The sequence below is a fragment of the Triturus cristatus genome, chromosome 6, assembly GCF_964204655.1.
Source record: "Triturus cristatus chromosome 6, aTriCri1.1, whole genome shotgun sequence".
NCBI classification, from domain to species: Eukaryota; Metazoa; Chordata; class Amphibia; order Caudata; family Salamandridae; genus Triturus; species Triturus cristatus.
Window position 1 is genome coordinate 1,598,299,626 of NC_140589.1, and position 14,637 is coordinate 1,598,314,262.

Here is a 14,637-nt window from a genome sequence, read left to right on the forward strand (position 1 = left end):
TGCATTGCAATAGTGCCTTATGCAAGAATACGCATTACCTCTACAGGAATGCTTAGCACGTCAGTGGAATCAAACACAGGATCAATTAACAGATCTAGTGTTGGTAGTCTGCTGCACTCATCGCTCTCTGCGGTGGTGGAACACGCAATCAAAAGGGCAACCCTTAATTGATCCAATTCCACAGGTCGTACTAACAGCAGTTGCTTCTCTGACAGGTTGGGATGCCCTTCTCCAGCATCTAACAGTTTGGGGTTTATGGGACACCAAACACGAGAGTCTCCACATCAATTAATTGGAGCTTCTAGCTGTTTATGTAGCACTAAAAGCTTTTCAGCCCCACCTCATAGGGAAAGTGGTCTTAGTCCGGACGGACAATATGACAACTATGTACAAAATCAGGGAGTACACATGCTATACAGTTGTCACGCCTCTCTCAAACCATTTGGTGTTGGCCAATACATCACAAAATTCATCTTCTGGCAGAACACCTTTCAGGCATGCACAACCAATTTGCCAACCTCCTCAGCAGGATCCGGCAACAAGTACATGAATGGAAACTTCATCCCCAGTTTCTCCTTCAATACTTCCAAAAATGGGCATTTCCACAGATAGACCTTTTTGCTACAGCAGAGAACTCAAAATGCCCAAACTTCGCCTCCAGATTCCCACACCCCCTATCCAAAGGCAATGCCCTATGGATGAACGGTCTGGGATATTTGCTTACTCTATTCCTCCTCTCCCTCTCCTTGCATTTTGGGTTCAGAAACTCAGGCAGACTTCACTGACACTGAATCTAGTGGTTCCCACATGGGCTCGTCAACCATGGTTCACCACACTACTAGAACTGTCAGTGGTTCCCCACCAAAAGCTGCACCTCACTTGCAACCTTCTCACACTGAACCATTGAGACAGCAGACATCCAAAACTGAGGGTGCTCAACCTAGTAATCTGGCTCCTGAAGTCATAGGGTTTGGATACCTAAATCTGCCACCAGATTGTTTGATAATTCTTAAAGAATTAAGGAAACCTACCACTTGAGCATGTTATGCAGCGAAGTGGAAAAGGTTGGTTATATATTGTAATAACACAATTGATCCTCTAGATGTATCTATACAAAATATTTTTTGTTTTGCTTTTGCATCTACAGAGAGTTGGCTTAGCCTACACATCAATTCGACTACACCTTGTGGCAGTATCTGCATATTTGCAACAACATTTATCCTTATTCAAAGTTCCAGTAGTTAAAGCTTTTATGGAAGGCCTTAAAAGAATAATACCACCCAGGGTGCCACCTGCACCTGCCTGGAAGCTTAACGTTGTTCTCTCAAGGCTTATGGGTCCACCTTTTGGGCCATCACACAATTGTTCATTACAATTTCTTTCATGGAAAGTTGCCTTTCTAATTGCTATCACTTCACTAAAATGTGTTGGTGAGCTACAGGCATTGACCTTAGAAGAACCTTTCTTTCAACTTCATAAAGATAGTGGTTCTTCATACAAACCCAAAATTCCTACCAAAAGTAGTTTCTGCTTTTCATATTAACCAATCAGTTAAGTTATCTGTGTTCTTCCCTTAACCTGATTTAGTGGCAGAAAGGGCTTTACACACACTTGATGTCAGAAGAGCACTATTATACTTTATTAATACAACAAAAGAAATTTGCAAAACAAAAAAACTTTTTGTTGCATTTGATCTACCTCATAAAGGAAATTCTATCTCTAAATCCCTTATTTCTAGATGGATTGTTAAAGTCATTCAAACTTGCTATGTTTAAGCTAAAAGAACTTTGAATATACCTCCTAGAGCACATTCTACTCGCAAAATAGGAGCATCTATGGCCTATGGCTGATGTATGTAAGGCAGCTACATGATTTACACCACACGTTTACCAAACATCATTGTGTGGCTGTAGTAGCACGTCAACAAGCTAATGTGGGACAAGCAGTGCTAAAAACACTTTTTCAAACAAGTGCAGCACCCACTGGTTAGCAACCCCTTTGGGAAAATACTGCTATACAATCAATGCAAAGCATGTGTATCTACAACACACATCCCTCGAACGGATTATGTTACTTACCCTGTAAACATCTGTTCTTGGCATGTACAGCTATAGATTCACATGCGCTCTCCCTCCTCCCTGGACACCTGTGGTTGTTGCAGTTCTTATTATTCACATTAAATATGCATGGACTTCTCTGTACTACACTTACTTACTCCATTCCCCCGGCTTGTGGGAAAACAAGAACAGTAGAGGTTTTTTTTTAAAAATATGTTTATTGACATTTTTGGTGTACAACTATACACAATGTAAAACAACCAAACAGACAGGTCAATATTGAGCACCACCCCCGCCTCGCCCGCCCTCCACCCCCACCCTTCTCTCATCACACTGGAAGTCTGTTTCGGACCTACGCCGTGGCTGACATCAGCGTCTTCAATGCATAACAATGTCTGTGTCCTAAGGCTGTGGACCTCATCCATGAACCTTGCCGGCCCCCTCCATTTCACCGCCCCACTAGAGTCCCCCCTCCAGGCCATGATACCTCCGCCATCTGGACCACACCCTGGTAAATTTTTTGGGGCAGCCTCTCGCCTTGTACGTGACCCTTTCTGCCGCCATGTAGATGTCAAGACCCCTCCTCCACTCCTCCAAGCAGGGAGATGAGGGCGCCCCCCAGTATTTTGCTACGTCTCTCTTCGCCACCACCAGAGCCAGCACAAGGAAGATCAGCAACGGGCGGGGGAGGTCCACATCATGTGTCATACCCAGTAACACTAACTTGGGGTCCTCCGGAAGCGGCACCTCCAGCACCTTGCTCAGCTCCCCCAGGATCCTCCTCCAGTACCCCTGAATCTGCGGGCAGAGCCAAAGTATATGAAAGAAAGTCCCTTCCTCCCGCCCGCATCTCAGACACGACATGTCTCCCACCCGTCCCATTTTGAACAGTCGTCGTCTGTCAAAGTACGTTCTATGCAGGATATTGAATTGGATCAACCGTAGCCGTGACTTAATCGCCACCTCTCGTGGGTGCATGAGAACTGTATCCCAGTCCACTTCGTCCATCTCACCCACATCCGCCTCCCAGGCAAGAACAGTAGAGTTGATGCCCATGTGCACTATCACCGTAAGGAGGAGTCATCTTACCTTGTGACTAGGAAAGACTTCTTTGAAGAAAAACAACTTGCAAACATCCGAACCCAACTCTAGATGGTAGGAGTATGCAAAGCATGTGAATCTACAGCTCTGCGTGCCAAGAACAGATGCTTACTGGGTAAGTAACATTATCCTTTTCTGAGTGGTATATGAGCGCCAAGGAGATCACCTCCATTGTGTTTATGAAAGGGGTCCATAAGGGTGCTGAAGACTATGGTGAAAGGCTGATCTGCCTTGTTTTGTTGGTGAGAGGCCTTTGCTTGATTGAGTTTCCTTGTGTTTAGATGTGTCCTCAAAAATATTGATGTTGATCTAAGGGTCGTTTTTGAATTGTCTTTATTGGGGAAAACATAACATTATAGTTGTGCTTTGGTCCAAGGTTTACTATTATGTTTGAATGAGCCTTGTCGTCATCTTCTTTCTCCTCAAAGGGGCTGAGTAGGAGGTCATGCCACTCTGCTGAGGTTTCCAATGATCTTTATACCAATGCGATATCATGGTCTCTGGGTGGGGAGTTAAAGAGCTTGTGGGCAGGGGAGTGGCGAGCTGGCAGTCTGTCCCCTCCGAGTTGGTTGGTAAAGGTGGGCTGTTGAGTGGGTCCCTGGTGTACTGATCGATTTCTGCAGAATGAACTTGCGCAATAACTTTTATCTGGTTATTTGGTGTTTTTGTAGTATTACCTATCGGAGTTTGTGGCAAAGTTGATTGGTAGCATCTGGATACAGCCGTTCCTTGGCTCCTGAGGGATTTTAAAAAGTCTGTGATATTTAGGATCCCTGGTGTGTTTCTGGCTGTGGACTGATGCGGAAACGGTAATTTGGGTGTTTCCGGTGTTTTGGTTATTTCAGCTATTGGAGGGCAGTTCCCAATGGCTACTTGTGTTTGATTCCCCCTCAACATAGCGCCTAAAGTAAATCTCTCTTATCAGCCAATGCGGCTGGGCAACCCTGGCAACTGGTGCCTGGGGGTGCAGGGAGCACGTCCGCGTTGCTTGGTGGAGTGGAGTGGAGTGGAGTGGGATGTAGGGCGTTCATTACTTGCTTAGGGCTGTCGGCAGAGACTTTTTGGCAGGTACTGATCTGGTACCGATCTGGAGCAATGCGCTGGCTGGGAAGGGGTCTCTGGAGGATGGGAGGCGCTGGGGGGATAGGGAGCTGCGAGCGGGAACTCAATTGGCAGCCCACAAGCCACACCCGGATCTAGCCTGGCTGCTTCTGTGTGTGTGCCCAGTCCACTCTTGGCAGATGGAAGCTCATGTCCCTTCTCTTACCTCCAAGCCCAGCGGATTTCCTTGCTTGTCCTGCAGATCTGATGTCTTCTTGCCCTCTTTAATGGCCAGGGGGTAAAGGGTGTTGGATGAGGAGCCGAGACGTGTAGAGGCTAATGCAAAGACGAGAGACACAGAGGCAGTGCAGCGGAAATGTCAGGCCCCTCGGGGCTGCACCGCCGATGGTGTTGTGACCTGCCCCGCACTCACCACTGTACCCGCTGTGCCTGGTTCTTTGTCTCTAACTGGCTGTCCGTGTAGGTGAATTAACGGGCTGTTGGAGGCCGACCCCACGCCGCCGCTCTGTGGTCTGCAACGGACTCTCTGGGGCTGTGCTCAACTGCTCTGTCCCGTCCCAACAGTTCAACCCCCCCCCCCCCCCCCCCCCCTCCTCCTCGACGCCCTGTAGCACACACTGGACTCGCCTGTCTCCACGAGCGACCCAGCCACAGTGGCAGCACAGAAGTGAGAAGAGAAGAGAAGGTGGCAGCATCAAAAACAATGGCAGCCGTAACAGCAGCAACAGCTACGTCTCCAAAGGACCGTGAGGGAAAACTCACACAGCAAGACATGGCCCCAAACCCTCAGAACAGCTTTCACTGGTTATCACTGGTACGAGATCCAGGAGGGCTACCCCAACCTTGACTCAGCTCCAAGTACTACATGTAATATTTGCAAGTCACGCCTACAGCAGGCCTTACAGCCCTAAGATAGGGTGCCTTATATTACTTGTGTGGTCTTATCTGCATGGGCAGATATGTTCCTGTGCTGGTCAGTTCCTTTACTTCCAGTATAAGTGAACAGGAAAGCCATTTTAAAACATGTGCTGGACACTTGTGAAAACGAGTTCCCCAGCTACATGATTGCATCATTGACAATAAGGATGTTTGTTATCAAACATCTCGTATTCACAAACCCACCCTTCTTCCAGTAGTGGATTTGTTAATACATGCACACAGAGGGCACCTTAGATGTGCCCCCTGTAAACCTACCAGCCTGTGGTGCGTTGGCTGAGTGGTCTCTGCCAGGGTGAGGGACTTTGCTGTCAGGAGTTCTGAAACAAAGCCTGCTCTGGAAGGTGTTCACACCCCCTCCAACAGGTTGGCCTGTTGATTAGCATTCAAAGGCAGGGGAGCTTCAAAGGAGCCACTGCCTCTGAAATGCAAATCTTTCTCCTCCCACAGGAGAGGAAGCCAACTTCCTTTGTTCAGAGCCCTGTGGCATCTGGACATGTGGTAAAATGAACTAGTCAGGTAGGCGTGCCCACCCCCAGGATAGTACCACCGCTAAGGTGGCCTAATCTGAAGTGGACACAACTTTTCAGAGTTAGCCATCTTTCTGATAGCAAACTTGGGAACTCTGGGACAGGGTTATGCTCACTTCCCACAGGAAGTGGTCATATAGTAGACGTAGTGACCCCAGGAATAGGTAGCCCATTGGCTACAACCCTCCCATCCCTGACATCCATAAATTAAGTTTTATGGGGTGCCCATGACACTAGAAAATAAGATCCTTCGGACCTAAAAGAAGATGCTTGTGAAGTCGCAAAGAGCAGTAACTGAAGACCCAGCAACTGACTTGGCGCCACCCCTGTTGTCCTGCCTGGGGACTTCAACAGTTGCGTCAAAATATGACTTGTCCTGCAGCCACCGTGTCCACAAAGCCCAGGAGATCTGCTATCACTACACCCAGGAACCAAGAACTCCTTTGAAGCAGCTGACCTGCATCCTGCAGGCACCCTAAGAGACCTTAAAGGACTTCAAGACCGTGAAAAACCAACACCTAAGGATACCACTGCACCCGTCCCTCCAAGCCTGAGTTGAAGAGGCCCAACAGTGCCAGAGTGGTCCTCCAGAGACCATCCACTGTGGTTTTGCTGCTTGTGGACTTCCTGATGTCGCATGCAGCCGCTGTTCGCAGGTCTGTTCTACTGTGACAGCTCCCTTTCCTGTATGGAAAACCAGATGCACAATTTCCGTGTCCTCAGTCCCTCCTCTGGGGTTGTTATTGCTTGGGTACCTATTCAGAGGTAAGGAGTCTGCAGCTATATGTCTTTATCAGAGGAACAAGTTACTTACCTTCGACAATGCCTTAACTGGTAGAGACATGATCTATCCGCAGAGTCCTTTGATCCTCCCCGCACTGCGAACTGATTTCTAGGGTCGGGCTGATCCCTTTCTGGGGCCTAGTTTGGATACACCAGTATAAGTGCGCTTCTTGGCTCTGCGCTTCTGACGTGGAAAGTTGTGAAAGGTAACTGATGTCAGTGCGTCTGCGTGGCGCCTATATACGTGCCGCAAATGTCTCTTCCGAGGATGCCATGCAGAGCTGATCGACACCACCTTACGGTGTAGGGGTACTGCTCATGAAAAACTTTCAGATCCAGTGACACCCGGGAAATTCTCAGTTAAAGATTCTACGTGTAGATATAGTCTCTACCAGATAAGGTGTTACTGGAAGTAATTAACTTGTTTGTTTGGTCTCTACCATCATCTAGAAGTTATGTTTCAAATTGTTAAAGGTCAATTAAACTCCTTTATGATGCTGAACATGCAAACTATGAACATTTAATGTAGATTACCTCTGCAAAACCATTTGCTAGTAAGTATCCTCTTTGTAAATAATGAAACTAGGCAGACATGCAGAAACCATTTTTATCAACCCATGTTGGTGTGAAACATTTAATCTGAAGTTCATTCTTGTTAAGGACATGTTGTTTTCTTTAAGTAATTGTGTTTCCTTTTAATTTCAGGGTTATTTTGAAAGCTGTAACATACATCGGAATAGAATAGCTGGCTTTGAAGTAAAAGCTTTTGCCAATCCAACTGTTGTTCGATGTGAAATACACCATGGCCAAACGGGAGGCATATACGTTCATGAAAAGGGAAGAGGACAGTTTATAGAAAACAAAATCTATGCAAACAACTTTGCTGGGGTATGGATTACCTCTAATAGTGATCCAACAATAAGGTATGTATGAATCCTTACCCATTTCTCCAAATAATAATGCACCAATGTTTGCCAGTTTTTAATCGTTTAACATAAACGATTCCAGATAGGACGTTGAACCCATGATTAACTGTTAGCATTCCTTCTGCATCAGTTAACTGAAATATCAACAACATTTTTCAACTGCTAGTTAGTATGAAAGTGCTTCTTTTTGACATGGTTGCCCCCACTTTATAAACACACCAAAAGGAGTAGAGTGATAAAATATATGTCTCTGTGGTGGCACGTGCTCTGTGTGAAAAAACTGCCCTCACTCACACAGTTGTGTGACATGCTTCATCATAGGGCTGCTTCAGTACACCCCGCGCAGACCACACCTGGGGTGGAGCAATAAGGTAGGAGAAGACAAGACACAACATATAAAAAATATATAGAAACAGTTAGACTGGGATCACTGAAAGAGGAAGTGCAGTGGGAATTAAAACTAGCTTGGAGGTGTCACGATGCGTACATTTTATATCTGGACCCTCCGGCTAGGATTAAAAACATGAAGGATGGTGGTGACTGGAAGAGACTATAAACTCCTTACACCCCTCCTTACTGCCAATTTGTTGACCTGTTTCAGCCGTCGTTTTGTGCCCAAAGTATAGGGTCACGCCGGCCTTCGTTAGGACCTTTCTGATCCCAAATACACAGTCACCTTGTTACCTGGAGTGTGGTTGTCCAAGAACAAATCGTTCTTGCACCAAGGTTTCCCCTAAGTAACACTCTCCCGCAGTACGAGTTTACACTAAAACATTACTAGAGCTTGCGAGAGACAAGGAGAGACCCCCTTTAGGCACACTTTCATCAAGTTAGGTGCTCCTCCCTTAGACCGTTTGTCCCTTCTCGCCATCAATAGTGTCTCTTTTACTTTCTCGCCCTAAGTGCCCTGGGTATGCTCAGATGTGGGTCCGGGGCTCTCTGTGCTACTGGATTCAAGCTATCCTGGCTGATGAGGGGTGAAACCCCGAAACCGGTCCTAGTATGCGGATTTCTGGTCCACGGAGGACCTGGCTTGGCAATTTGGGCTGGACTATTTCCATGAGGCACAGGGTGAAGGCTGATTTGCATATGGCCAGGTCTAAACTGGGGTGGCATGGTTTGAGAAAGTGCCCTCTTTCTGCATGGTTGCCCCCACCTTTTTGCTGAATTGCTGATGTGCTTTGACTGAGTGTGCCCTGGGCTCCTGCTAATCAGGTACCCAGGCCCTATGTTCTTTCCCTAAAACTGCATTGAAACCTAAACCCTATTGGCATATCTGGCCACAGGTCAGCTCCTGGTAAATGGTACCACTGGTACCCAGGGCACTGTGACCAGAGAAGGCCTCTAAGGGCTGCAGCACTTATTGTGCCACCCTAGGAGGCCCTGCACCCTTACACTCACACACTGCCTTGGCAGGGTGCGCGTCTTGGTACAGAACAAAGTGAAGAGTCGACATGGCACACATCTCTGTGTTCGATGCCTACAACCCACTGCCCTGGCATAGATCAGTCACCCCTCTAGCACTATACCAGTGGTGCATGAGCCCTGTACCCATTCTTAGACATTGTGATTGCATTGCTGCCATCAAGAGAATATATTGCTGGGAGTTTGTCATTACGAACTACACAGCACCATAATGGCTACACTGAAAACTGAGAAGTTTGGTATTAAACTTCTCAGCACATTAAACCCACACTGATGCCAGTGTGGGATGTAATGAAAGATGCACACAGACGGCACAATGCATGCTGCAGCCTCTTTAGCATCCATTCCCTAGATACTAACAGGAACCCAGTGCACATCTGTCAAAATTGCATCAGGCAAAAAATGAGGACAACCATGTGAATAAGTAGCTCCTTTCTTACACTTGGGTGGGTCTTTACAAAGGAATCCTGTTTTCCAAATGGCAATGCAGCTTTCACTCCCTGAAGCTGCTTTGGTGCCACCAGGCATCAAAAAGGTTGCTGATAAATACATTTGTATCCAGTCAGACTTGCACTCTTTGAACTTCAGTTGAGTTTGAACTCGAAGCACTGATTTGAAAACAGCCTGCTCAACAATTATATTTTTTTAAAGTTGGCTTCTTAAGTCTTGTTTGGTGTTGTGTACTTATATCAGCACTCAATTAGATGCTGGTGTAGAAGAGATGCTAGTGTAGAAGCATATGTTTTAAATTTGAAAGTGTGATGTTATGTGTTTAGATTAACATATTTTGTCTTCCTTTTTTCACTAAGGGGCAATGCAATTTTCAATGGTAATCAAGGTGGAGTTTATATCTTTGGCGATGGAAGAGGACTTATCGAAGGAAATGACATATATGGTAATTTTATAAGTTAAATATTTTCCTTCTGTTTTACCAGTGTGTGCTAGGCATCCTTACACCTGTCTTATCTTATTAGGTAATGCGCTTGCAGGAATACAGATTCGAACAAATAGTTGTCCTATCGTCCGACACAACAAAATACATGATGGACAGCATGGTGGCATTTATGTGGTGAGTTTAAAACTCCAGCTCCTAAATCAGTACGGGTTTCCTTTTTTAAAGCGAGAGATCGTGAAAGTATAATCTGATAATTTGTACTTGTGCATTTTTTATTGCGTTAAATCTGTATCTGTTTATCACATCCTGTTAATACATAATGTATTGGATGAAATGCAGAATGCTACATTAAGGCCTATGCAATTCTATATAGAAGAAGTGAATGGTGGGTTGCCAAGGCACAATGAGATACATAGCTACAAGAATATGTCTAATTTAGAGGCAAGCAAGGAACTGGTACTCTGTAGTGATGGTATTGACTGCCTGGCTCAGTATTGGAAAACAAAGTGAATATACATGTAGTGTGGGTGTGTAGAGGAGGAAACTGAGTGAGGATAGTCTTGTTTTCCTTTTTGCCAAAACAAGTGGATGATGCACTTGAAATAAGTGGTGCATGTGTAGTGGAATTAATTATGTAATCGTATGTTGCATTCCAATGTGTATCTTTCTCCAGCAATACATCTTCTCTGGATTCACACACCTGTATGCTTCAAAATGCCAGATTTGAAGGATCCTGATCACTGAATTGGTTTAATCACTTCTAATCTCTTGAGTCACTTAGGAAGGAGCGGTCACACAAATGTTGTGGCTTGGCACCGTTCATTTTCTCAATCGAAGCAAGGTTTCTGATTATTGAACTAGAGGGATTCACTGAGTTGAGGTTTTTTTTTCTTGAGCTGTTTAGGAAATTCATTTGTGATTTTAGAATAGTTTAAATCCGCTCATAGGAGAGGACAGGTAATTTTGCATTTTGATCGAAGAATCCTTATTCAATTTGTTTAATCACTGCTCAAAGATTTCTTGGACACATCATGCATGCATGCTTTTTTTACTATTCATATTTGAAAAGAAGAATGCTTAGCTGTGAGAAAGTGCCATCTTTCTTGCATGGTATGCCCCCACTTTTTGCTGAATTGCTGATGTACTTTGACTGAGTGTGCCCTGGGCTCCTGCCAATCAGGTTCCCAGGGCCTATGTTCCTTCCCTAAAACTGTGTTGAAGCCTAAACCCAATTGGCATCTCTGGCCACATGTCAGCCCCTGGTAAATGGTACACTAGGTACCCAGGCCTTGTGACCAGAGAAGGCCCCTAAGGGCTGCAGCACTTATTGTGCCACCCTTAGAGGCCCTGTACCCTGACACACACACACTGCCCTTGCAGGCTGAGTGTCTGGGTGCAGAACAAAACAGTCGACATGGCACACATCCCTGTGTGCCATGCCCACAACACACACTGCCCTGGCATACATCAGCCACCCCTCTAGCTGGGTGCCCTATGCCAGTGGTGTGGGTACAGGTGCATGAGCCCTGTGCCCCTACAGTACCCAGGTCCATTCCTGGGCACTGTAAGTGCAGTGCTGCCATCTAAGAGTATATGGTGCTGGGAGATCGACAACACAAACTCCACAGCACCATGATGGCAACACTGAAGACTGAGAAGTTTGGTATCAAACTTCTCAGCACAATAAACCCGCACTGATGCCAGTGTGGGATTTAATGTACAATGCACGACAGAGGGCATCTTAGAGATGCCCCCTGAACCTAACCTACAATCCACGTCTTGTCTGAGGTGCTGCCTAGGCTGCCACACAGCAGACATGTTGCTGGACCCCTGGATAGAGAGCCATCTGCTCTCCTGGGCCTGCAACAATGCACATCCTGGGTGAGGTGCTAGGTCTCCTCCCCCAGGATGGGCAGGGGAAGCTTCAAAGGCATGCCGCCATTTGTGAGCTTCCCCAGTCCATTTGCTGTACTCCGCAACTGGCCCCTCATGGTTCTGACCCCCACTCTGGCAGGAAAACTGGCCGGAAACCCCAAGGAAGGAAAGGGGGTGTGCCAGCCTCTGCCAACCCCACCCCTCAGGTGGGGGAGGCGAGGTGAAGCACATCTCCGGGCTCTCGCCATCTTGAAGATGGGAAGCCGTGCCCAATCAGGACTGGGCTACTGCCCCCCTCCCACAGGAGAGTGGCAGGATAGGGGGTGTACCCACCCCAGCGAAGGGACCCATTTGTCCCTGCCCTTTACCTACCTGTAACGCCCCTAAATTTAGTATTTAGGGGCACCCTGAACCTTCCTTCCTCAGATCCAGATTCCGAAACAAGAAAGAAGATCAAGGAACGAGAAGACCTGCCGTGCAGCTGCTAACAAGAGGAAGACACCAACTGATTTGGCCCCAGCCCTACCGGCCTGTCGACCCTCAAACCTGCTCCTGCTAAACCCCGGCATCTCCAGTGGTCAGCAACCTCAAAAACCCCGGAGGACCTGACTGCCTTGTGACTTTAACTACCTGGGACTCCCACGAGCTGTGGTACTGCTCAAAGCAAGTAACTGACCCCTGGCATCAGCCAGGAACTGCGAATCCTGCACACTCTGCACCCGCCGAGCCTGGCCTGTGCTGGAGTGAACAAAGACCACGAGGACGTCCCCCCGGCGACTGTGACCCCAAATCCAGCACCCAAGGACCCACCTCGACACTCCTGATGACGCCTGCAGCCTCAGAACCAGGGACCCCTCCAACTGCGACCAGCAGAGGGTAAGATTTCCCAACACCAAAAGGCACCCCTGCACCCGGCGCCCTGCGGCTCCCTGTGCCCAACTCCTGGGTGCCTACCTATCCTCCAACTACCCAACTTACGTCTCGAAGTGGTTGTCCCACCTGAAGAATCTTTGTCCCCGAGCTTGCAGCCTTTGTTCGTTCTTGAGCTTCTCCATTGAAATCCATTGAGCGCCCGACGGCTCAAAAGCACCCTGCACCCAGCCGCCTGAGTGCCCCAGGCAGCGCAACTTCTACTCTAATCTATTTCCCCATTTGCCCTGAGCAAGTGACCAGGAGCCCAACTCCCACAGCCGCGTGGCCTGCTAGCCAGCAGCCACCAACCAAAGGCCCCCTGCCTCCCATAGGATAACATTGGGCCTAACTCACTCTGCACCCGGCTGCCCCTGTGCCGCTGAGGGTGTAACAACTGTACTTACCTGACCCTGGGAGACCCCTGAGTCTATGCCCAGAACCTTAACTCCTCCAGTCGAGTACTTACCAAAAGCCGTTAACTCACTTTTCTTCCATAGGGTAACATTGACTGGTTTAACTTGGAAATTCTTCGAAGTGTCGAGTTTTGAAACTTTAAAATATTCATCTAAAATCAGCCGAATTACGAAAACGAATTTACTCTCCTGCTATCAGGAGAGATCCCAGTGTTGGATCTTGGTGCCCAGCACTGACCCTGTAATTACAACCGTACTTACCTTTAACTTGATTTTCCTTCCATAGGATAACATTGCCTGGTTTTGATTTTGGTGTTGATTTTGCAAACTTACAAATATTCGTTAAAAATCGCCTGTATAACAAAAACACATTCTTTCAACTGTTTACCGGAGATGCCCTAGTACTGGATCCAGCATCCAACACTGAGTTAGAAAAAGTAACCATAACCCCACTTAGCTGCTACGTGAATTTCCTCCCATAGGATAACATTGGTGATTCTATGTGAAAACGTTTCCAAGTGTCAACTTTTTAAATACAATAATATTCCTTAAAAATCACAACTGTAACCCAAAAGTTTTTACTCAACTGTTTACAGGAGATGTCCCAGGACTGAATCTAGGATTCAGTCCTGTTGTAAGAAAAGTAATCCAAAAAGTAATCAATTGCATTTAACTAGAAATTCCCATTGAGCTCAGTTATATTGTGTTTGAAATTGTGTTGCCTATTGCAACAACTGTATCTATTGCATTCAAAAGTCTATTGCCTATTGAAAAGTATTTATCTAAAGCATCTAATTCTGAGAAAGTACAATTTGATACATATTGTTGGTTCTAAAATAAAATAACTATATATTTTCATACAAAACCATTGGCCTAGAGTTCAGTTCTTGAGTGTGTGAGACCATTTGCTGACTGAGTGTGTACAATAAATGCTTTGCACTGTCCTCTGATACTGCCTTACTGCTCGACCAAGCTACCACTTTAGAGAGTAAGGTTATATCTAACTTTAGCCTCTGCCAAACCTCTGGGGACTGTGGACTCTGTGCACACTGTACCTATTTGGGAACAGTATATACAGAGCCACTTTCTTACATTAGCCTTGCATTTTGAGCTTTGAAATTGAGGGACAGTGAATCTACCAAACAAGTAGTAGTACACTCAATGCCCTCCTGCTTCTTTCTGATGCATACTTCGTAGTGCAGATGCCTCGCCTTAGAGTGCTTCCCCGGTGCTAGACTTGATGCAGAAACTTTTTTTTGGCCGTGCTCCTGTGCACTTATTGGTGGCACTCTGCAGCTCCGCGTTGTCTCTGTACCTCCCCAGAAATGACAGAGCAGAGCTTTTTATAAGTGCCATTGCTAAACTCTGAGATCAGTTCCTCTCTTTCCCCGCCTTCTGCTAGTGCTCCAGAGCTCTGCTCCCAATCTTGTCAGTCTTATCAAATGAAGTCCAGTATGTTAGGAAATTGTCGTCGCACAAAATTACTGATTTCTGACCATACTACAACTGCATAAAACAGATGACTGTCACAGAGCTGCAGGAGGTGGGTCCTGACTCTGACCACGACTCGTAAGTCATATGATAAATGTGCCTTCGCCCCAGAAATGACAGAGCAGAGCTTTTTATAAGTGCCATTGCTAAACTCTGAGATCAGTTCCTCTCTTTCCCCGCCTTCTGCTAGTGCTCCAGAGCTCTGCTCCCAATCTTGTCAGTCTTATCAAA

The 14,637-nt window shown here is 46.5% G+C and overlaps 1 protein-coding gene across 2 annotated transcripts in view; it reads left to right on the top strand.

Moving 5' to 3' along the window:
• The window catches only part of FBXO11 (F-box protein 11), a 400,064-nt gene that overhangs the window by 259,936 nt on the left and 125,491 nt on the right, over positions 1 to 14,637 (top strand). For both annotated transcript variants that reach the window (XM_085612738.1, XM_085612739.1), the window contains exons 12-14: positions 7,175 to 7,392; positions 9,630 to 9,715; positions 9,795 to 9,889. In XM_085612738.1, the coding sequence (XP_085468864.1) occupies positions 7,175 to 7,392; positions 9,630 to 9,715; positions 9,795 to 9,889 (399 nt within the window). The remainder of the gene's footprint in view (positions 1 to 7,174; positions 7,393 to 9,629; positions 9,716 to 9,794; positions 9,890 to 14,637) is intronic.